The sequence below is a fragment of the Heloderma suspectum genome, chromosome 3, assembly GCF_057233095.1.
Source record: "Heloderma suspectum isolate Gila_16-S chromosome 3, 16-S_ref, whole genome shotgun sequence".
Lineage (NCBI taxonomy): Eukaryota > Metazoa > Chordata > Lepidosauria > Squamata > Helodermatidae > Heloderma > Heloderma suspectum.
Window position 1 is genome coordinate 221,427,256 of NC_139460.1, and position 25,677 is coordinate 221,452,932.

Genomic DNA, 25,677 nt, shown 5'->3' on the forward strand with positions numbered 1-25,677 from the left:
AATAGTACAGAGAGAGCGAGGAGTACCTCCCACAAAAAGGTACTCCATAGGGATGGAATGATCTGCAGAGTGTCTGTAGCTCATTATAAGCTTTATCACATGCTCCACCACCACACACACCTGGGAATTTGTGTGAGTCCTTCTATAGTATGGAATAATATGGAAGGTGAATTCCACCTGCACCTGAACAACAGCAATTCTCATTTTAGAAATTAACCGCTGATCATGATTCCCCATGTATTATAGATGAACAAATCTCTTTAGGCTGACCAGTTGCAAAATAAAAAGCACTTTTATGTAGAAAGTACATAAAAGTATGGTAGAAAAACTTAAGAGGACTAGAAGCAAGGATTGTATGTGTGTCTGCATTGTGCAGCACCTTAGGAGACGTCTTGTGTCCTTGGTCTTCTATCTCAGATTCTCATGAACTGTATTATCTGAATTGATCTGCTATTATTGTATTGAATGATTTCATTTCATTTCTATACCACCCAATAGCCAAAGCTCTGAGGGTGGTTCACAAACATTACAGAAATATTTTAGTACAGAAGGTTCTTCCTCATTGCAGTTGCCTGGACCAGAGGATCTTTGTTAGGTACATGCCGATTCAATATTTCTCTAATAATGCTGAATATGAAAAATCACACACACTTTCCCCCCCAGTTATAGTTTTTTCATTAGTAACTGCTTTTTCAGAAGAACCAACAACAGTCAACCATGCACTTGGTCTGGGGGACAACTGAAGACTGCAGGATTTATATCTAAACACAGAGTGAGTTGCAGTGACAATCTTTACAGTATGAACTCTTACTGAAGGAATTGGGATAGAAATTGAATGTAAAAAAATGCTATACCGGGAAAAAGTTATACTAACTATTTTAATACCAGGAACTCTACTTTCCCAGGTTTTTTTTTAAATGTACACCTAGAAATAAAAAATTATACCCGTAACACAGTATAGTATCAATTATTTGCTCATTCCAGGTGCTTGATAACCACCCTAGGATCACTGAGGTGGAAGATATCTTGGAGATCATCTAGTCCAACCCCCCTCCCCATTCATTGCAGGATCTACAGTTCACGGTGCAACTACAGTATATCTGACAGATGGCTGTCCAGCTCTTTTTGCAATAAAAGGCTGACAGCAAAGACAGAGAGCTAATGGCAAGACTCTATATAAGGCCTGTGGTCTGTATTCAGCTTAATGAATCACAAGATGTCCAGGCATGATATAGACCCCAGTAACAAGAAAAAAACACATGGGAAATAATTTACCTTGTCTCTTAAAGGTCTCTTTAGCAAGCCTATCACTGTGGCATGTAGCAACAATACATGCACACCACTGTATCATGGCAGAAAGTATATATGCAATATCCAGTAAATGGTGTGCTACAGAATCAGTTCTTTATACAGATAAAAAAAAAATACCAGGAACACTGGCCTCTTGCTTCCAAGGTAGTTGGACCTTATGGATGTTACTTAGAGAGCCAGTGCAGTGTAGTGGCAAGAGTGTTGGACTAGGAGCTGGGAGATCCGGGTTCTAGTCCCCACTCGGCCATGGAAGCTCACTGGGTGACTTTGGGCCAGTCACAGACTCTCAGCCCAACCCACCTCGCAGGGCTGTTGTTGTGAGGATAAAATGGAGAGGAGGAGGATAATGTAAGCCGCCTTGGGTTCCTTGCAAGAGGAAAAAAGGTAGGGTATAAATGCAATAAATAAAATAAATAAATTACTTAATGTCGCTATTCAGATGAGAATTAACAGATTGCTATCAAAGAAGCATATAAATTATATTTGTTAACAAAGATGACAGCCAATTCATTTTAAATTATAGCAGTTTACCAGTGGGGTTAATCTGTGTATTAATCTGTAGGTCCCATAGGAACTAACAGAACAGTGAAGGCATATTAGCCTTCACTATTGGCCTTCAGATCCCTCCCCTTCATACTGTATTAGTTGGACAAATGCCAAGTCATATTAGTTAATTGCTATTTTATACAACAAACAAAACTGTATCTTTCATTATTATCAGAAATATCAGGCCTTTATATGATAACATCAGTACATCTTGCTACCTCCAAAGTAAGGTTGATAAAAACTACCATATGATAAAAACTTTTCAAGACATAAAGGAAGTCAACTTTCTTTTATCAACTTTCTTTGATTATTCTGTAAATTACATTCCAGTGTCCTATAAACTCCTTGCGAGCACTCATGAACACAAACACACACAAATGGATATGCATGTTTAAATAAGTAGGTAAAATCTTGTATCCCCTGTAACTAATAGCACTGAACTCTGGGAGAGAACTGGATAGGGGTCCAATACAGAATGCAGACCCATTAGCTCTTTATTCTGTTTGACACAAAATATGTATTCCCAGCATAGTTTGGGATTTCCACAGGGACATACTGTGCAGTTTTTAAAATGCATACAGATGCTGGCCATCAGAAAGGAAAACATTATTTGAAAAAATAGTAATAGACCTTTTCCCATAGTAAAAAAAGAAAACGAGCCCTTATAAAGTGTAGCAGTTGTTAAGGATACAGTCTTGAAGCATGCTGTCTAAAAATAATTTTCTGCAATACAAGCGGAAGTGACAAGAGTTCATCCCAGGCTAGGTTAACAGACTAATCTATTCACAGTCATCCTTTTAAGGCCACGTTTTACCCACTTATTTTCACATTAATAGTTTTTTTGTTCTAACATGTTTGTAGTAGGAACACGGCTTTCCTTATTTTTAAATAAACATATGGGTATTTGAAAGCCATTGTTACAGAAAATAATATTTAGGCTGCAATCCTATACCAACTTATCTGGAGATAAGCCCCGCTGAACTCAGGGGGACTCGCTTCTGAGTACACATGCATGGTATTGTACTGTTGCACAGCTGAGTTTTAGAAATGTGTGTTGTGTGTATGTGTATTAATCTTCCCCAACTTCGTGCCTTCCAGATGTGTTGGGCTACAACTCCCATCTGTCTGGAGATGATGGGTATTGTCATCAAACACATCTGGAAGGTGCCATGTTGGGAAGGCTGGTATGTATGTGTGTACTGTGTTTGTGTATGCATAGATAGACACACACACACACACACACACACACACATTTACATTTGGGCTTAGATTTTATTTAAGAGCAATTTCTTTAATGCCAGAAAAGCTTATTCATCAGATGGGAGTTAGAGTGAAACATAGGCAGAAACAGAAGGAAATATATTAGAATAATACAATATTTTAGCAGGACCTCTCTTTCCATCTCTCCTAATATTGGAAACTAGCAGTTACCTAAGAATTCATGACAGTAACGGTGATCAGTATAAACAGCAATGTGTGTTGCCTTAGATGTCCTTGGGATAACTTTTCCTCATTTAAATAAATCCAGCTCTCCAAGATACCAAAAGCAATTTGGTAAGCAATAGCCAGACCTAGGAGCTCTTTAGTTTCTTGCTCCTTGACTAGACCTAGTGCAGCCATGCAGTCCCCATTGTTGAGCAAGATAGTGGGGGAGACATCACTGAGGGGGACAGGGTAGCATGTATGCTTTAATATACATAATCCCAAATCTGCAGATTCCCAAACATGGCAGCAAGATGGATTAATAGTCATAATCCCAAATCTACAGATTCCCATACATGGCAGCACACATACACTTATCAGACTGGTGACTGGTGTGGTAATTCCAGAAAGTAGAGCAAGTTTAGAATGGACAGCCAAAAGTTGAGATTCCAAACTTCAAGGGTGATTTTGTGGATGAGCCCTTGAGTGAAACATTTGTAGGAATTCCAAGGGAAGTTAATTTCAATAATTTTCAGACTGCATATGTATATGTAACTTCTTTGAATTGAGATGCTAATGTTTTGCTTCCACAGGGGTTTTCTCCAAAGCAGCTTTCCGTAACCCCATGCCCTCCAGATGTGTTGTACAACTCCCATCATCCCCAACCAGCATGGCCAATGGCAGGGCTAGCAGGGGTTAATGAGAATTGTAATTAAACACCTCTGGAGGGCATCAAGTTGGGGAAGGTTCCTTCAAACCAGCCTTTACCAAACTGATGTGTTCCAGATGTTTTGTACTTCAACTTCCATCAGCCCGAGCCTGCATGGCCAATGGTCAAGAATGCTGGGGTTTGTAGTCCAACACATCTGGAGTGCACCAGGTTGGGGAAGGATGCTTTAAAGCATACGTTTTTCTCCTGCAAGTAAGCTAATCTAATCGCTCTGTAGTCAGTAAGAACTGATGTATTAGTTCAGCTTCTTTGGATACATTTGGGTGGGAAGGGCTAAAGAGGGCAATGGAAACCAAGAATTAAAATGTAGCCATGGCAAGTTCGCAAAGGAAAAAAAAGATGCATATTGAGGTGAGGTAGAAAAGGCCCTGTAAAGTAGGCGTGGGAAAGGAAAACCACTCAGCACCCATCGTTGGTGACATTAACAACCATTGAGGAGTAGTTGTGATAACAAGTCAAGCCTTCCCCTGTGCACCCAGTTTTAGTAAGCAAAGGAGCACCCACACATTCCTAACAAATACAGGCTTTGATCTGGGCTGGTAGAGGAAATGAGCATGTCTTGATGCAACAGGGGCTGCCCTGACCTGTTCCTACTGAGAAACCATTACTAACACCATTTTTTGTCCAGAGTGCTTTGATTCAAGCCTCTGTAAGTTACCAGGCACCAGTGTTTTTGAGGCTGGTGTGTGGGATGCTGGAAGCCAAAACAAGGAGTGGGAAGCGAGACCTGGTTTTCACATAATGAGAAGCCACTGTGGGTGAATTTCCCTGCAGGTCTTCTCGTCGCAGTGGTCGCTGCCATTCTGAACATTTGAGCTGGGGGAGGGGGGTGCTGTAGCTTGTTGTTACGTGTGAACCCAGTGAGGGTGAGTTGTTGGGGTGGTTAACAACCACCCGCAACCCTAAAACATCCCATGGGTTCTGGATGGTTTGTCAACCACCCCACAAAGTAAGAGAACTTAAGAAGTGCAAAATTAGGATGCAGCTACTATTAAATACATTTTAATAAAATTCGATAAAATAACAAATCTGTAATACAAAGTGTAAAAAGTTGTTTTAAACATTTAATTATATGACAAACCATATAACATTTTACCAAAATGGAAAATCAACAGTCCCAAAGCTTATTTAACATTCCTGATTTGAAATAATCATATAGTAGGTTATACTAATACACATCAACCTGTCCCAGATGCAGGGTCTTCGTCAGTGGGATAAAAAATGTTATCATAACTACAACCCCAAAACATTCAGTTTTGTTAACTTTCAAAATTGGACCAGAAAATCACACTTGTATAGCTTGTCTGTTTCTTCTACTTTGGTCAGTTACTGGATACAACAGGAAGGGAAGGGAGGAACATCATTCTCTTCTGTCTGATAACCAAGGTCTTATATGAGCTGACCGGAAGCATAAATTAAATATTAGATAAAATCCTGCATATAAAAATTACAGCACCCAAATCTGCAGTGTATAGATTTGTTGTTGTTGTTCAGTCGTTCAGTCGTGTCCGACTCTTCATGACCCCATGGACCATAGCACGCCAGGCCTTCCTGTCCTCCACTCTCTCTCGGAGTGTGCTCAAGTTCATATTCATTGCATTGGTGATGCTATCTAGCCATCTCATCCTCTGCCATCCCCTTCTCCTTTTGCCTTCAATCCTTCCCAGCATCAGGGTCTTTTCCAGTGAGTTTTCTCTTCGCATTAGGTGGCCAAAATATTTGAGCTTCAGCTTCAGTATCTGTCCTTCCAATGAGCACTCAGGGTTGATTTCTTTTAGGATTGACTGATCTGACCTCCTTGCCACCCAGGGGACTCATGAGTCTTCTCCAGCACCACAGTTCGAAAGCATCAATTCTTTGGCGCTCAGCCTTCCTTATAGTCCAGCTCTCACAGCCATACGTTGCTACTGGGAAAACAGTAGCTTTGATGTATAGATTTGGGTATCTATGGATAAATAAGCTTATCAGTAGAGGTCACTTGATCCCAGGCAGTTGTGTAGGAGCTGGGAGTTCTATATTCTTCCCTGGTCCTTGAGAGGAAGTCCAGTCCCTTAGCTTCACAGAGTCCCCCAGTTTTCTAGCCTAGCTGCAGTGCTGGAGACTGTTCTGCAGGGGCTCAGGGCACACATCACTTCCGTCTTTTGTCTCTGAGGTATTGCTACGCTGTTTACTCTGCATCGATCCCCTCCTGACAGGGCTCATTACATTTCTTTGTATATTTTGCATCAGATGCCAGGATGCCCAAGCACGTTCCTTGGCTTCATGTTCTCATAACTTATAGTGTTAATAATACTAATACTAATATGAATGCAAAGCTTCCTGGCAATAATGTTTCTTCTAGATATGCACACAATTCCTCTGCACATAAATTGCATAAAGTGGAAAAAGTAGAAGTATCATTAATTGGCTATTTTCCTTTCCCTCCTCAATATAGGATTCTACTTATAGAGTGCAACCCATCAGCACATGTACTTTTCTGCACCGTACATCCATTTCCAAGGGATGACAGGATTCCTGTAGAAGTTGCACTGAAGCGAGTAGTGATTGTTCATCTGCAGTGTCTATTGGAGTGTCATTCATGGTGTTTAAAGTGTAATAGGCAGATTTATGACATAATAATGTATTCATAATGGAAGTGGTTATTTTTTATTATTAATTTCCCCCTGTAATAAATACCCCAGTTCCTCCAGTAATTCTTATTAGGCTTAATGTGTTTGCGTGCTCTATGTCTGCAGAATGCATTTTCATATTTTAACACTAGGAATGAAAATAATACCTTGTCATTGACAGTGATTAGATGAAGCTTATTTTCATTTTAAAAAAATATTTGCAATTCTATTAAACATTCATCCTGCATATGAAGCATCCCATTTTGCCAATCTTAGCCCAATAAATAATGATTGGAATTACATATTGAAATGGAACCTATCAGGAACAATTAGTAACATGTAACCATTTGTCAAAAAGTGTACTCCTATAAGAAGGGAGAGAAAAACAACCACCTACTAGACAGATAGCTTTGGGAGTCTAGTTGGAGTGCCAGTTTAAGGGTAGCCAGCTGAGGAACAGCCCCATTTAAATGTAGTAGTCAATCTAGTGGGAATCCCATAGTTAAAATACGTTCCCAATATCTTGGGCTAATTTAGAACCAGGATGACTGCAAACCATATTGGTCCCATTAAATAAAAGGCAATTAATTATATTTTCCCCATAATTATTTTTAAGATATTGCTACATTCTAAATACACTTAACAGGAGCATTTCAGAGTAAAAAAAATACTCCATTCAAGAACAACATGTACAGCTTCAATAAGCTTTGCTGTCTATTGTTGGATCACAGCAAACTCAAGTGGGACCTATAGTGTGGGGTGCCAGCTATGCCTTCTTTCAGGATATTCCATTACATTTTACCTCTGGCCAGTTTTCTACCCCCATCCCCGCACAGTGTGTTAGGCAGCATCCATGTCCACTGAGCACGCTCTGTCCTCACAGGGCAGTTACGGGTTTATGACTTTTTTTCTAAAAGTTTTTAGTTGCTGTTGTGCTTCTGCAAACTTTGGAGTTCCCCTAAGCCTGTTGTTACCTCTCTTTTGTGCATGGATGGTGCCATTTGGGCTACATAAGGATCCACATTCAGTGACTGAATTCACTAATAGTATATATGATATCCCCTTCATGGATCACTGCCTTGTTGTGGCGAAGGGGCTTGCATAACTCAGTGAAGCCATAAGCTATGCCGTGCAGGGCCACCCAAGATGGACAGGTCATGGCAGAGAGTTCTGACAAAATGTGGTCCACTGGAGAAGGAAATGGCAACCCACTCCAGTATCCTTGCCAAGAAAACCCTTGGAACGTATCACAAGGCTAAAAGAGATGATGCCGGAAGATGAGCCCCTCAGGTCGGAAGGTGTCCAATATACTACTGGGGAAGAGCAGAGGGTATTTCCAAGTAGCGCCAGAAAGAGTGAAGCGGCTGGGCCAAAGCCGAAAGGACACTCAGCTGTGGATGTGTCTGGTGGTGAAAAGAAAATCCGATGCTGTAAAGAACAATATTGTTTAGGAAGCTGGAATGTAAGATCAATGAATCAAGGTAAGCTGGAGGTGGTCAAACAGGAGATGGCAAGACTGAACATCGACATCTTGGGAATCAGCGAACTAAAATGGACAGGCATGGGCGAATTTAATTCAGGTGACCATCATATCTACTACTGTGGGCAAGAATCCCTTAGAAGAAATGGAGTAGCACTCATAGTCAACAAAAGGGTGGGAAAATCAGCACTGGGGTACAATCTTAAAAACGATAGAATGATCTCAGTATGAATCCAAGGCAAACCATTCAACATCACAGTAATTCAAGTCTATGCCCCAACCACTGATGCCGAAGAAGCTGAGGTTGATCGGTTCTATGAAGACCTACAACACCTTCTAGAACTAACACCAAAAAAAGATGTCCTCTTCATCATAGGGGATTGGAATGCTAAAGTAGGAAGTCAAGAAATCACCGGGATAACAGGCAGGCATGGCCTTGGTGCACAAAATGAAGCAGGACAAAAGCTAATAGAGTTTTGCCAGGAGAACACGCTGATCATAGCAAACAGTCTTTTCCAACAGCACAAGAGGCGACTCTACGCATGGACATCACCAGATGGTCAATATCGAAATCAGATTGATTATGTCCTTTGCAGTCAAAGATGGAGAAGCTCTATACAGTCAGTAAAAACAAGACCTGGAGCTGACTGTGGCTCAGATCATGAGCTTCTTGTTGCAAAATTTCAGCTTAAATTGAAGAACATAGGGAAAACCACTAAACCATTCAGGTATGACCTAAATCATATCCCTGATGAATATACAGTGGAGGTGAGGAATAGATTTCAGGGATTAGACCTGATAGACAGAGTGCCTGAGGAACTATGGACGGAGGTCCGTAACATTGTTCAGGAGGCAGCAACGAAATCCGTCCCAAAGAAAAAGAAATGCAAGAAAGCCAAGTGGCTGTCTGATGAGGCTTTACAAGTAGCTGAGGAAAGAAGGGAAGCGAAAAGCAAGGGAGAAAGGGGAAGATATATCCAACTGAATGCAGAGTTCCAGAGAATAGCAAGGAGAGACAAGAAGGCCTTCTGAAATGAACAATGCAAAGAAATCGAGGAAAACAACAGAATGGGAAAGACTAGAGATCTCTTCAAGAAAATTGGAGATCTCAAGGGAACGTTTTGTGCAAAGACGGGCATGATAAAGGACAAAGAAGGCAGGGACCTCAGAGAAGCAGATGAGATTAAGAAGAGGTGGAAAGAATACACAGAAGAACTATACAGGAAAGATCTTAATGTCCCTGATAGCCATGATAGTGCGGCCATGGAACTTGAGCCGGACATCCTCAAGAGTGAAGTCAAGTGGGCCTTAGGAAGCATTACTAACAACAAAGCTAGCGGAGATGACAGTATTCCAGCTGAGCTATTTAAAATCCTAAAAGATGATGCTGTTAAAGTGCTGCATTCAATATGCCAACAAATTTGGAACACTCAACAATGGCCGCAAGACTGGAAGAGGTCAGTTTACATTCCAGTTCCAAAGAAGGGCAATGCCAAAGAGTGTTCAAACGACCGCACAGTTGCGCTCATTTCACATACCAGCAAGGTGATGCTCAAAATCCTACAAGCTAGGCTTCAGCAGTATGCGAACCGAGAACTACCGGAAGTACAAGCTGGATTTCGAAGAGGCAAAGGAACTAGAGATCAAATCGCCAACGTTCGCTGCATCATGGAGAAAGCAAGAGAATTCCAGAAAAACGTCTATTTCTGCTTCATTGACTACGCTAAAGCCTTTGATTGTGTGGATCACAACAAACTGTGGCAAATTCTTAAAGTGATGGGAGTACCAGACCACCTTACCTGTCTCCTGAGAAACCTGTACGAGGGTCAAGAAGCAATAGTAAGAACCAGACATGGAATAACTGAGTGGTTCAAAATTGGGAAAGGAGTACGACAAGGCTGTATATTGTTGCCCTGCTTATTTAACTTATATGCAGAGTACATCATGAGAAACGCCGGGATGGATGAATCACAGGTCGGAATTAAGATTGCCGGGAGAATTATCAACAACCTCCGATATGCAGACGATACCACCCTAATGGCAGAAAGCGAAGAGGATCTCAAGAGCCTCTTGTTGAGGGTGAAAGTGGAGAGTGCAAAAGCTGGTTTGAAACTCAACATTAAAAAAACAAAGATCATGGCATCTGGCCCCATCACTTCCTGGCATATAGAAGGGGAAGAAATGGAAGCAGTGACAGATTTTACTTTCTTGGGCTCCAAGATCACCGCAGACGGTGACTGTAGCCATGAAATTAAAAGACGCTTGCTCCTTGGGAGGAAAGCTATGGCAAACCTAGACAGCATAGTAAGAAGCAGAGACATCACCTTGCCGACAAAGGTCCGTCTAATCAAAGCTATGGTTTTCCCAGTAGTAATGTATGGCTGTGAGAGCTGGACTATAAGGAAGGCTGAGCGCCGAAGAATTGATGCTTTCGAACTGTGGTGCTGGAGAAGACTCTTACAAGTCCCCTGGACTGCAAGGAGGTCAAATCAGTCCATCCTAAAGGAAATCAACCCTGAGTGCTCATTGGAAGGACAGATAATGAAGCTGAAGCTCCAATATTTTGGCCACCTAATGCGAAGAGAAAACTCTCTGGAAAAGACCCTGATGCTGGGAAAGACTGAAGGCAAAAGGAGAAGGGGACGACAGAGGATGAGATGGCTAGATAGCATCACCGATGCAATGAATATGAACTTGAGCACACTCCGGGAGAGAGCGCAGGACAGGAAGGCCTGGCGTGCTATGGTCCATGGGGTCACGAAGAGTCGGACACGACTGAACAACTGAACAACAACAATGATTTCTGCAATATATGATATGATGGCTTTATTTGCAACAGCAACACAAAAAATAAAGTATAAATTGGTACAATTAAATGTTGTCATGGAGATTGGCTCAGTTTGCACAATCACTGCAGCTTAAACCATGGGTTACTTGAGGGTTGTTTCCCCCATAAACAAGCCATGCTGCCTAGATTTGGTCAACATGACAAGCTGTGTGTTGGCAGGTAATCAGGGAAATGGAGCCCAGCACATGCCAGCAAGCAACCATGGCTTGTTTAAGCTTCAGTGAATGTGCAAACTGGGTCTTTGTGCTGTAAAGAAACTGCTTAGACCATGTAAAAGAGACTTATGAGGTTTTGTGAGACCATCTACTCTAAGAAGATGAGCTTGTGTATGTTCTACTCATCTGTGATATTCTTTATTGGGTGTAAATGATGACATCTGGTTCTAAGCAAATTCTACTAAACTGAACTGAAGAAAAACATACTAAGAAGAATCTGTTTGTGTTCCAAAAGTATTTGCAACATTTAAAAAATATGTGAGCCAATTAAAAAACAAGCAAAATAAAACAGCGTTTCACCTTTTCTGTGGGCTCTAACAATCAAAAAGCATGGTGCAGCTATTCTGTCTTTTTTCCTTAATGCGTTTTTTTCTGGTAAGAAAATAACATGGAAGATGTGGTGGGAAAACATGGGAGGGTTTACAGATTGAAGATGAATGATGCAGGGGGATGACACAATAAAAGCTCAAAGCACCGTATGTCTTGGTTCACATGAAACAATTTACTGTGGTTTGGCATTATGCATGAGCAACCCTCCGTCTCATAGGAACTCCCTTCCCTTTGTTGCTCAGATTCAGTGAGTTACTTCCTATTTAGCACAAGCCCAGTTGTCATAACATTTGAATTAGCAAATTATTGTTTGCAGTTGCCATGGTTTCATCCTGGTTTGCAATTCTAGCTTGGAAGGCGAGTGCAAACTATAATTTGCCAGTTCAGATGTTATAGCAAACTATGGTTTGTGTTAAATAGTAGCAGCGCAATCCTATGCATACTTACTTGGGTGTAACTAAATGGAATTTACTTTGAGAAAGCATACATAGGATTATGCCCTAAATAACCAAAGGGAGGAAGGAGCTTGTAAGCCCTGAGCAAATTCTATATTCTCCAAACTACTGGAAGGATTATGTTTTACTATTTATCTTTTAGTAAGTGCAGCTGTAATTGTTCTCCCAACACTGAGAACTTTAGCTCAGAAGCATTAGGCCTACTAGTAAAATTCTAGACAGTACGATATGTATAGTGGCCCTGTTTATGTTGGCTTCCTAGAACTGGGAAGCTTCGGCTATTGGGCGGTATAGAAATTAAATAAATAAACAAACAAACAAACTGCAAAAACATGGGAGACATTCTCAAGAACCTGACAGGCCACAATATGTGGGCTTGTTCAGCTTGGTGGGTCAGAAGCTGCAGGCCTGTTTATATACAGCAGAGAGTAAGAAAGAGATACGGAGTGGAGGAGGGAAGACAGGTGGCCTTTGAGGAGCTAAAGTGGATTTGCTGCTTCCCAGTCTTTAATATACCAATTTGTCATTATGCAGAAAGACAATCATCATTATTTTAAAACTTACTTTTATAGCAGAAGAACCAGGCAGTAACTTCATTTGGTTTTTTGGGAAGAGGTATATTGACCTAGGACTAGGGAATGGATTAAAGGGAAGCATTTTCAGTTCCACAGATAAATAGGTGAAATAAAACACAGCTGCAAATGAAATGCTTTTGTTAAAACATGCAGTAAATATATGTATATCTAATGTATTTAACTTTTCCCCTTTTCTATAGGCTCCCAAAGCTAGAAAACTATTTCTTTTTGGGTGGATGAACAGATAGATCCAGGCAGCAGACTTGCAATATTTAACCCTACCAACTACCCCACAAAATCACCAATATCATGTAAAATTACTAATAAAAAGAAGGCAGCCTCCATATTTTTAAGAAGAATATACCACTGTGAATACCACTGTTGGGAAACAGGTGTCAGCTGCAAGATTTGCACTTGGATCAACTATGATTCATAGACGATTCTGCTTTTATGCACTGGGATTTGATGGTGCCCAGACTCCAGGAGCATAACCAAGTCCAGAACGTATCTACATATTTCTAAATCCTAGTCTCAAAATGTGATGTACAGAGGAATCATATGCAGGTTTACTCAAAGTAAGTCCTATTGTTTTCAATGGTGCTTACTCCCAGGTAAATGTCCATAAGATTACAGAAATGAAGTCCTACAACTCCCAGCATCCCCTAGCCAGCCATGCTGTCTGGGGGATGCTCGGAGCTGTAGGATTTATTTTTATCTATACATCCATAGGACTGCGCCCTTAGGCTCTAATTGTGGGTCTTTTGCAGACGATTAGTGAAATTGGAAGGTTATGTTAGGGAATTTGGAAGTAAGACTAAAAAGGGAGCTAGAAACCATTGAAATCTTTGAGAAGGACCCATCAAATCCCATTTTACCATCCATCCCAATTTCCTTTTAGCCTGTTTCCCCTAGTCCTGGCCTCTCCTGTAAATTAGCAGTTTCAGTAGCACCGCCCAACTCAGTGACTTTATACAGAAAGCCAGATGTTTGCACGGGAGGGATAGAGGAAATGAAGAGAGAGTGTGTTTTCTTTCTTTCTTTCAACGTCCTGGTACTCAGTCACGGCTAGTGTAGTCTGTTTAAAAATGAAACACAGTGCTGATCAAACTATTTGCCTTAAAAGGGCAAAATATCTGTGGAAATAAACTTCAGCAAGTTAGAAAGACAGGAAGAAAGTAGAGAGACACAGAAAGGAATGGATTATGAGCTCTAGATCAACTTAGTCACAATTGTGAATGTCCTATTGCTTCGTAAGGGAAACACAAGCTTCCCAGAAATACAGAGCCTTTATAACCAATAAGGACAAGACAAAAATTATTAGGTACAGGATGACAGAAAGATCAGGATTAACATAATTACTGGAAGAAGTGTGTTGTTATATGTTGTGCTGGGGGTGGGAATCCTGTTTGCAGTCTGAAAGTGTGCGAATCTTGGCTTGCTTAGTTCATAAATATAGGTTGACTGGTTTGTACATACATGTTGATCACTTGATGATGGCAATATCAATTGATGGCTCACATGTGTGGATGAACCACCACAGATGAAGCAATATTTGACTTCCCCTCAAATGTAATGCATTTTCATGTAATCAGTTCACACATTCAACAGCAAGTCAAGTGTGCATCAGTCCTAAGACAAAGCAGGACACTACAGACAAGGATTTCGAGTTATGGAAGGGATTACCCTACATACAAAAATCGATGGTCTTTTGCATAACAAGTCCATGCCCAAACCTGTGCTGAGTTTTTCTAAGCTAAGTGGTCTAACTACCTAGCCATTCTCAGTATGCAAATAAGGGAGAGTTTCCTTAAAAGCCAATGTCCTCTCCCCAAGAGACATACAGCCAAAGGAAAATATCTACAGAATGGTAAGAAGCTATATCCACATAGGCCTCATTCCCACTGAGCTGGTAAATGTGCCTGGGTTGTGCAGGTGAAAGCTCAAATGAATAAATGTTTCTCCATGCAATACACAAATCTTCCATGTAGAAAACTTGTCAGAGAGAAAGTTAGGCTAGAAGCCTTGTTCCTGACATCTAGTTTTCTATGTGCAAGGAATTTTGTGAGTGTGGAACAGCATCAATTGTGTGGCCCTTCTCTGCAATCTGAGGTGGCATGGTCCAGAAACAGGTTTACTAATGAGCACCATGTCATAGAGATTTCTGAAGAATTTAGAAATGTTTCTGATGTACTTCCAAACCCTGACGTACATATGCATGGAGATGCCAGTGCTGTGCAAATCCTTCTCCTCTTCTGACATCCAAAATGTCAAGGCCTCACACTTTGCAAAACTAGCTTTTGGATTTTCAGTTCTGGAAAAGAAAAGAAGCACCCTATTCCATGCAGGAGACATCTGGTGTGCTCCTTGTGGTTCTAGTTTGGACAACGGTATTAACAATCGGTAGCACAGAAAGTTGCCAGTCAGACTTGGGTTTACCAGTCTATTCTGCCCATCACACTTCTACATGTTGTCATACCAAGAAAGAATTATTTATTTGTTTGTTTAACAATTACTATGAATCACTTACATTAAAGAAATTTCTAAGTGATGTATAAAAAAAGTCTTCATACAGAAGACAAAATCACCTTCCTGGGGGCCCCTATTCCAAGCCATGATGGACTGGACCTCCAAAATCTTGAGTACCACCAGGAAGATATCTCCTGAAGAGTGCAGCAACCAAGTCAGCCAGTGATCTCTTAGGCATCCTGGCCCTGACTCCTTTAGGGCTTTGTAAGGAAGTACCAAAACCTAAACCTGGCCTAGCAGCATATGGGCAGCCAGAGCAGTTCCATCAGTGGAATATGTTGATGATACGCTGCTCCCATTACCAACCTGGCTGTGGCATTTTGTACGAACTGTAGCTTCCAGGCCAGCCTTAAGGCCAGCCCCACATAAAGCACATTGCAGTAATCCAATTACAAGGTAGCTTTGATTGATTGAACCAAAGCACAAGCTACCTATGACAGTCTTTAAACACAGGTCTGCCCCATTCATGCATAAAACAGGCTGTGAGGTATACACAACCGAAAGGAACAAAAAGACATGCAAGTGGGGTGGCTGAACCCTCCCCACCCATGGTTTCCCACACATGCACAACCCCTGCCCTTGATGCTTCTGTCCCAGCCAGGCTCCAGTACTATAAATAAGCCTGTCTGGAAGAAATATGCTTGGAGGGAGGAACTGTGAGATAAGAGCAGCAAGCAGAGAAAGGAGGGTTCTCCACCCTCTCCCACTCACATGATGCCTTGGGCCTTTAAATCTCACATTACTCCTCATGTTTACTTGGCAAGGGGGCAAACCTGTGTTTAAAGATGCAGGTCTGCAGCAGTCACAATGTGCAATGTGGGCCTAAGATGAGGTGAGTGAGAGAAATAAGTCAAATCTAAAGAGAGAGTCCTCTGCTTGCACTGCCCAATAGTCGGTATACAGCTGAGCTCTCACCAAAGTGGATGCCAGGAGAAGAGGCAGGAGGAAGGGATAAAGCAGCAACAGCAGTACCTTTCAGATTCTGCAGCAGTCTTTGATACTTGATTCTAGGGAACCTGTCATCATACATGTATAGATCTGCCTTCACATTGAGGTGAGTTACCCAAACACCAGTCCTGCCACCTCATTGACACAATGAAGACGGCTAAAGAAAGAGAGAGAGATGGCAAAAAGACCAGCAGCCAAGCGTTTTAGCCTGTGGTTGCTAGGATACTGTGGAGACCCTCCACTGCTAAGCAGACAAGGGAGAAATTAAAAAAACAAAACAAAAACGTGCCTAGGCCTTATGAGCAAACAGAAGTAACAATAGAGAGATGCCGCTTCCTTCTGCCCATCTCTACGAGGGAGTGATGCCAGTCTCCAGTGAAATAACATGCACAATAAACCTGGAAACAGCTACTCAGTAGACATGGAGGAGGACAGATGATTCATATTCTAGAGGAGCAGACACTGGGCCTCTAGTTAAGGGTCTGTCAGTTCACAATTTGAAAGGCAATTTTCTAGGACACAAATCTCCTCTAGCCATTTTTTTAGGAGCCAAAGAGCATTTGGAGGTTATATTACCAACGTCCTAAAGATTTAATCAGCAATGAGCCAGTGCAAAAAAATAAAAATAAATTCTGTTTATTTTCTTCTTTAATAAGTAGTCATGTATGCAAAACAGATGAAATACAAAATTTCAGTGAAGTCACATTCTACTTTTGTATAAAATTTCAGGCTGAGAAACCTCACCAAAATTTTGTGGGTTAATGAGAGTACACCGGTTCTTCACCTTATGACAATTTTTGTATTTTTATGTCAGATTCTAGCGGTTATTTCTATTAACAGAGAAATATAAGATATTAAAGATATTCCTTTATGCTGATCATAGCACATTCCTTCATAAGAGACTTCACAATATTAGAGAGAATAAAGACCATAGCTCCATAAAATATAACTGTGTTGCAACTGTATTCTAAAACATTGCTAATGTTTACAACCAGCCATTCGAAATAGATTTTTTCCCCCTTGTTATAGAACAAGCATCAGCTGTCTCCCGTTCTTAAGATGCTCAAAAAGTGCCTGAAACAATTTTAAAGTGCATTGTTTGTAAATGAATTCCTTAAATGGAAAGATACTGGCAAAGCAACATGTTTTGAAGTGATTAAACCAACTACTTCCATTCTCTGTACAACACAGTGAATTAAACCTTCCATTAAATGTCGTATGGCTGAGTATGAATTGTCTGTGTACTACTTACTGTACTGAATGAAAGTCTAATAATCAGAATTGGATATATGCTTACATTCTGTATACCTCGATCTTTCTATGTTGCTCCTCTTTTTTAAAGGAAACAGTCATGAATAGTGTAGAACTCCCATAATACAAAGATTAGTCATCCAGATATCTTAGCTAAGTTTGGGCTGGCTCAGCTATTCAGACAGCCATCTGAACATGCATGTTCCACCATTTTGGAAGTAGTACACAAGCTCAGATTCACATACTACTTCCATCTGCGCTGGCTCTCCATAGAAACTTCCCCACAACATTCCAGGTAGAACTTCCATACCTCACTCTGTGGAGGATACATAAGCTCCTGATGGGACAGCATGAACATCTCACCATGTGGTGTTGTGGAAAAGCAGTAGCACAAAAACAGGGTGTGTGAGGCATCTGCACTGCCTGTTCTCCCTCAGATCTTCTCAGTCATGTCCAGTGGTACTGCAGGGGATTCTGGAACAAATTTTGCTATGCACCCTGTTCCTACTCCTCTCCCAGCTACAACAGCAAAAGCTCTTGAGCCAGCCCTGACCCTAGCTTTCTGCCAGTTCACCACCTCTGTCAGATAATTAAATTCTCCTAGTGTAAATGCAAATGCATTTTATGCAAATGCTTTGAGTCCCCTCACCACCTCCTATTAGTATAAATCACTCTATAGTCTGTGCCAACATTTTTCTTGACGTCTGTAGGTACATAATGAATATTTTCAAAATCATTTTGCTTTCTATTTGTTTGGCAATTTAGGCTTAGTCAGAGGGCAAATCCAGCCTCATGATAAAATCTCAACAAACTGCTCCAAATGAGCAAGAATGGTAACTTTGGGAAACAAAATCAACTGATGCTTGATTAGTGCAATATTCGTGCAACAGGCTTTAAGGGGGCTAAAGTGCTGCAATGCAGCCTGTATATTTACTTGGAAGTAGGTCCCACTGAAAATCAGTGGAACTGCCTTCTAATTAAGCATTGTTAGTAGGACTGAAGAATAATGAATAATACTTCATTATTTTATGGGGCATAGGAGAGTAGTATATTCATTGGAATCTTGTTAAAATGGAAATCTTTCAAAAAGGTATTTCTGTTTTATCACTTGCACATAAGAGAAACAAATGAGTGAAGTCAAGTCCCATTTCTAAACATCCATCTCAGATAGTAGAGTTTCCAGCTTTACTGAGTGTTTATATTTATGTATAGTAGTCTATAGTCCTTTTGGATCATATTGCCATGTGTCAGGGACATTTTGTAGCCTTTCTATAGGAGAACACATGCAAACTAACCACATGACTCAACAAACGTAACAGGACCATCCAAGACATTTTTCTGCCTGAGGTGAAGGACATGATGCCCCCACCCCACCCCACCCCATTCCATGTAGAGAAGCTGAATGGCATGGCAGTTGAATCTTACTTCAACACTGATGATGGAATAGCATCCTCTGCTGCATCTAAGGCAGCAGGTTAATTTATCAGGCCCAGGACAAGCCATATGGCACCTACAGCTCTGTCCTCCAACAGAGGGGAATAGCCAGGGGGCTGAGGAAGAATAGCTAGGGGGCTGCCACCACTGCCCCCTAGCATCTGCCACCTGAACCAGTTGCCGCACTCAGCCTAATGGTAGTGCCATCCCTGAAACAGATGGAGCAATGGGTGTCCTGTCTTGCAGTATTCACAGAGAAGCAACAGTTAATGTGTAACCGTCCTAATAACTCCTTATAATCCAGGCCTGTGAGAAGCTGCCTTCATGTACCAGTTAGTTCCTCATACTGTAAGAGGAAAATGTTACTCATAAACCTTAGGCAGTCTGGATGTAATGAGTTCCCTCTCTCCCTCTGGCCTATGATGATTGGTTCTAAGTGACCATAAGCAGGGGAAAGGGCCATCCTTAAAAAGGAAGATTCTGAATCTTAACTCTCAGAGAGAGAAGTTTAATGGCTATACATGAGCCCAATGCAGATGATCATGTCAAATGGCTAAACAGAACATTGGTTCATCAGTGAGCCAAATCAAATAGGAAAAGGATGGACGGTCACATTGTGTTCAAAGAAATCCATACTTATGCTATATGTTATAGCTTCTAGAAGATTTCTAGAAGAAATCACACCTGCAGGTATTTCATTCACCTTATGGGAGTGCTGAATGTTGCATTTAAATCTGTCAAAATGAACGGTATTTGCAAGAATATCTATACAGACAGCAGTTGGGATGCTTCCAATAATAAAATCATGTAGTGTGTTTTGACATGAACCAAGAATTTCTTTCTTTTTTTAAAGCATGCATGCTTTTTCATGATTACCAAACCAAATACATGAAGATTTATAAGACAGTCATGAAAGGAAATTAAGTGCCATGTGAAGGATGCTATATTTCTTCTTCAGAGGTTTAACTTTCTCCATTAAAAGCTTGTGACAGCAAGTGTGAAACAAGAACAGATGATTTTCCTCAAATTTATTTAAAAGCTTCAAAGTAAGATTTATTACAACTGTCCTTTCAATATGTCCTTTCTAGGCAAGCAAGGCAGCACAGTGGGGAAAGATTCTGAAGCAGGATTCCGCCCAGCCCTGCCTCCTTTGAAGATGTCCAAAACCACAGAGAGGAGCAAGATCAGGAAAGCCAGGGCAATCCTTTGAGGACGTGCCAAATGGGACATGTGTGCTGTGTTCAGGCTCTGTAAATGTATCACAATGGATCTTCCCCGATTTGTCTTCTAGTTCCAAAGAATGTTAGACAATAAGGAGCTTCTTGCACTCCTTAGCTTTCTACTGCCTGTCCTCACTCCACACTTGCTTCCCACAATGTCTCCAACAGGATTTTAGTTTTACGATAGGTATTTTACTTCCCCCACCTCCCTGCAGAATACTTTGTCACAACCTTTCTTCCATTTTGTCATTCCTTGCACTTTATTGCTTGATAACGTATTACTCCGAAGCAACCCATAAATCCAGCAGATTGCCACAGAACTGTCAACCATACAGAGAGATGCAGTTTATAACTTTTTCCTTATCCAAACCGGAATACATGTAGAAGGCCAGAAATGTCATTAGAATCATGGGGATGACCAGGGCTTCTAGCCGTATCTTCTGGAGGGACCATAACTCTGCAGTAGAGCACATGCTTTGCATGAAAAAAGTGCCAGGCTCTATCCTCAGCATCGCCAGCTAGCAAGTATGACCAGGTAGCAAGGGATGGCAAAGAGTTCGGCCTGAGACCTTGGAGAGCTGCTTCCAGCCAGAATATACAGTACTGGCAGTGAAGGCTTGTGGCTCTGATTTCAGTGGGGCTGTAAATCTGCTATGGGCTTCAGTTAGAACTCTAAAGGAGCTATCCAAGGTGCTGAACCCATTTTGGGGATTGGGCTCAGCACCTTGGATAGCTCCTTTAGAGTTCTGACAGGTTCTGACTTAAATCCATAGTGAATCCACAGTCCCACAGAAATAGGCACCACCAACCTCCACTGAATACTGGGCTTGAGGGACAAAGAGTGGTATAATGCAGCATTCCATGTCCTTATGTTTTAGGCCTGATACACTATTTGCATTTTGAACTCAAGTTGGATGGGGGGAAATCTCTGGACTAGCCTCCCCCAACCCAGTGCTTTCCACATGTGTTGGACTACAATCCCCATCACCAGCCAGTATGGCCAGTGTCAGGGTTGATGGGATTTGTAGGCCAACACATCTGGAGGGCACCAGGTTGGGGAAGACTGCTATGGACAAATGAACTCTAGCCCTGTTCCCCCCCCCCCCCCACACACACACACAATAGGTCTACTGTACTGCCTTGACTGTGGTCCTGGATATGACTGCCAGTAAATCCAATTAATTGGCAAGTCTACAGCAGAAAAAGGGTTAGCAGTAAAGCAATACATTTATATCCCTTGTATCCTCCATGAAGCTATCACATACAGAAGTACAGTGGGAATTAACTATATAAGGAAGTCCCAAGAAGAACATTTCTCAGACACTTGAAGAAAGGAAGGTTGTCACAGTAGTTATATACCACAAATATGTATATTAAGATCATTATGAAGATGAGAAATAAAATGATTTTTTTCCCTCCATCCCCCGGGCTTTTTTGCCCTGGTTATTACTGAGTATGATGATGAAGCATGTATAGTGTTATAATCTCAGAGTACTTTATGTCTCAATGGAATGGAATGTAAATTGGGGCATTTGTTCTAACAGAATTTTACTTATTCTGTACTCTCAGTGGAACATAACACTGAAGTGAGAAAAATCTTTGTTTTTGTTAACTGTGTGAACTTTTACAATTTAGTGATTTAATCTGCATGTCAATAACTTAATTGAAAGCTTTCTTTCAGACTCTTTGAGAATCCTAATATGGGACAAAAAATAAACGCTCAGTATATAAGGCAGCTCAATGCATTTTCCAGCTGACCATGTGGCAAACCAATTGTTGGATCTCTCCACTATGCACCCAGATTTCCTTAACTTGCACTTGGAAAGAAATTACTCAAATTCACAGTTGAACAGCAATATGACGAAGCTGGAGTGAGCTAACAACTGCATTCCCAAATGGTCAGCTCCAACACACAGTAGTTGCCACAAACTGCGGGGCAATTTTTGTGTCTGGGAATCAAGACTAAGTTTGTGTGGAAGCACATTTAACATCCAGAGTGTGAGCCACGTAAATTTGTAAGTATGTGTGTGAGAGAGGAGACACACACACATAGAGAGACACACAGAAAAACTCACATGTGCGTTTGTTATAATGTTGTGCTAGTACAACATAAGAATATAAAAAGAGGCCTGATGGATGGGGCCACAAAAGTCTACCTAGCCTAGCTCTCTGTTTCCCACTGTTGTCAGCCAAATACTCCAGAGAAGCTTACAAGCATGGCATGAATGCCACAAGAACCCAGAGCTGAAATCTCAAAATCATTTAACACATTTTCCGTTGTCTAACACAATTGTTTGTATTTCACACAGGGTGGATTCCTCTGAGAGTTTAAATTCAGGCCGTTATCTGTAGTAGCAATTCTAGCCTGTGTTAATGACGATGAGTATAGAATGAAGTGAAAGAGTTGATGTAGTATAGTCCTGGATCCAAATGAAAAAGGTATGATAGTGTGTGTGTATATATATATATACATTTACTCAAGAATAAAGCCCCCTTAATTTGGCTTTAAATTCCTTATTTACACCAAAATATGTGCCTTGAGGACCACAGCTTATGCTGTATTAAACCTTTTCCTTAAGCCAGGAAAAGAAATGCTTTGTAGCTCAGGAAAACCTGTGAATCCAACAAAGAATTTGAAACTACATGGGGAACCTAAGAAGTACCTTGTATTACTAACAGTTTCCTAGACTCTTCAGTATAACAGTATTCAGTATTGTGTGAAGCATTTTTTTTTTTACTATTTTTACTTAGAAATATTTTTACTCAAAAACCCATCACACTCAGTTCAATGGGATTTACTCCACACTTTTAGATAAGTTACTTGGTGTATCTAAGTACACTTACTTGGGAGTAAGTCCCATTGAACTCAGTAGGACTAAACCATCCACGTTTTAGTAGAACAACGGAATCCACAATATCTGACTACCATTGTAACCCATACCTTACTTCTTTTGGAGCAAAAGCTCTGCTTCAAATTTGCTAAACTAGTACGATTTGTGCACTCTGCAGCATTAGCTGGTGACACCTTGTAAACTCCAGCTTCGGTTGTGAAAAAGAGCAAACAGCCACCTTTTCCCCCTGCCCTCCTCTAAAAGCCTTGTTGGTTTGACTCCTTCAGTGGGCTTGATGAGCTGTGACGTGCACCAGTCTTCTCCAAAGAGACTCAAGGGAGATGTGAGGTAGAAGTAACACTGGCGAACCAGGAACAGATCAGACAGAAGCCCTGCATTGGTGATGCTGTGCCCTAGGGACACCCTAAATTATGTGCAGGGAAAGCCTAGCCTGCAAGCTCGTGTACAAATGCCAGCAGCACAAATCCAAAATACCTTTCTGTTTCTGTCAGTGGTACAGCCCAGAGAAAAGGACAGAAGAAATGAAGATTTCCCCAGAGTACCCCCACAGTCCTGCCAGGGACACTCTCAGCAGATAGCGGCATGGAATGGTGCTACCACAGCACACATTTTGAGTGCTAGGACTGAGTCCTGGCACATGTGATGTAGGAATAAAAAAAATGCAAAGTGTGCACAGAGTGTCTTTAGTTCACCACCAAATAATCGCAAAAGCCTAGATATATATCTGGGATGAAGAGGTAAGGGTGCTGAGGCCAGAGGTAGGCTGGACCTTTGGCACCTTTATTTTGAGAAATTAAGGTCAGTTCTGCTACATTTCTTCTCTTCCTCTGCCGCTTTACAGCCACCCCCCCTCCCAACACACACACACACACACACACACGAAACCAGTAAGGAATAGCAGACAAATCTTGGGAGGAAAGAGTAAAGAGATCCAAAGCCTTCCACTACTTAGGACTTGAGGGTGAGAGAGATCAAAGAAAAGCCGAACTCTTCCCCAAAATGGAAGAAGAAACTTCTGTGTTCTGAGGTGGAGAAAGGCAAAGCCAGTCCTCCAGGTTTTGACAGAGCAATGAAGGGAAGGGGTTGTATAAACCTTTGTGGTCTTTCTAATTTCTTACTGGGAAATGAAAGGGGAAAGTGGATGAGTGAGAAAGCTATTAAGTCACATTCTAACAACTGTCTTATGATACCAGCAACAGTCAGCTTACAGGCAGCTAGCCTTGCAGCCAAAAAAAAAAAAAAAAAGGTGCAAAGCAGTTTTGCAGAAAGCAACTAAGTCATAGATATACCCCCACAAATAAAGATCACGTTAAAAAGGCTGCATGGAATGATTTAAAAAACTGCTCAAAATTATTTTGCCTGCCTGGGTGTCAAAAATGAATCCGCAGGAAAACACATTAGCAAAAAAACCCAAAAAAACCAACAAAAACCACACACACTTCCTTCTCTCTGAATAAATAAATACCTAGTGGATAGAATGAGTGCACTTTTTCTCATCCTTATGTCAGTGATTTGGTTCTCACGGTTCAAACGCCATTCCCCAGTTAAATTCAGGGCAGAAGCCACAACAAAAACAAAAACAAAAAACCCAGACAGAAACACATACCACACTGGAAAGAGGCAGTCTGATGATGCTCTTACTGCTGTGATAATTTGGAGACGGGGGAAGGGTACAAAATGAGAGCGAACCCCCCACAAACATATTTTTCACACTCTAGGAACTCTTTTCCACCCCCTTCCTGGAGAGGAACCGGGATGCCTTGATATCAATCTGTGAAAACGACACGGAGGAATGCTGGTGTGTGCAGTTGAATGTGGCTTTGAGAATGTGGGCAGCCCAAAAGACAGAAGAGTTTAGGGCCAAGAGAGAGAGGAGGAAGGGAGACTGTCGCGAGGTGGGGGGGGGGGAGTAATTTCTGAAGATGAGAAGAAAAGCGATGGAAAGCAGCAGGCGGCGCACAGGGATCCACACGGCGAGTGGATGGGCAGCGCGGGCGACAGAGACAAATACAGGGGGGAAGACTACACCACAGGGACGCCACACGACGGAAACAACGCGTAACCCCTGGCTTACTGTGGGCTCTTGGGGTAGAATGGCAGGGTGACATGGCTGAGGTCCTGGATGTCAAAAGCGGTGGGCTCGGCTGAAATGGCCTGCCTCTTGGTCCTCTGCTCCCCTTGCAAGGTGGTGGAGCTTTGCTGATGCGCCTGTTGGGTGGCGGGCCGGATCACGGAGCGGTACTTGTCCAGTTCGTTTTGCAGCTTCTGGATCAGTTCGTCCTTCTGGTCCAGCTCCAGCTCCAGCTCGTCGATGAGAGCATCCCTCTGCCTCAGCTCCTCGATCTTCTCTTGCAAGGCGTATTGTAAATCCCGCAGCGTCCCCATCCTCAGCCGCCGCCGCCGCCGCCGCCGCCTCCTCCTCCTCCGCCGCCGCCGCCGCCTCCCTGGAGCTCCTGCCTGCGCCCCCCGCTCGGCTCGTTGCAACTTTCCCCCCCGCCCCACAAAGTAGCCGCCGGCGCAGCAGCCTCCTCCTCCTGCTGCTGCTGCCGCCGCCGCCGCTTGTCCCACTTCAAGCCAACTTCGCCAATCGCTCCCCCGATCGACCTGCCGCTGCCGCTGCCGCTGCCGCTGCCTCCGCCGGCAGAGCCCGCCAGCCCTTTAACGCGCGCCTCCAGCCCGGCTCGCTTAGCGTCGGCCGCCTCGGCGCCGCGATCGGGCAGTTACGCGAGGAAGCTCGGAAGAAGAAGCGTCACCGCCTTCAGCGGTGTCCCACCGGCACCGCTCCACCGACGGCTGGGTCGTTGACCGTGATTTCTGGCTGCCTGCGTCAAGCTAGACTGGAGAGAGAAGGAGACGGCGGGAGGGAGGGCGGGAGGGAAGGAAGGAGGCACCAAGGGGAGCGAGCGAGGGGCGCCCGCAGCATGC

The 25,677-nt window shown here is 42.3% G+C and overlaps 1 protein-coding gene across 1 annotated transcript in view; it reads right to left on the reverse strand.

The window, feature by feature from the left end:
• Nucleotides 1-25,169, reverse strand: part of PRKG1 (protein kinase cGMP-dependent 1) — a 988,282-nt gene extending 963,113 nt beyond the window's left edge. Inside the window, exon 1 of the mRNA XM_084845722.1 lies at nucleotides 24,827-25,169. Coding sequence (XP_084701848.1) covers nucleotides 24,827-25,137 — 311 coding nt within the window. The 5' untranslated portion in view covers nucleotides 25,138-25,169. The remainder of the gene's footprint in view (nucleotides 1-24,826) is intronic.
• Nucleotides 25,170-25,677: the final 508 nt, after the last annotated feature.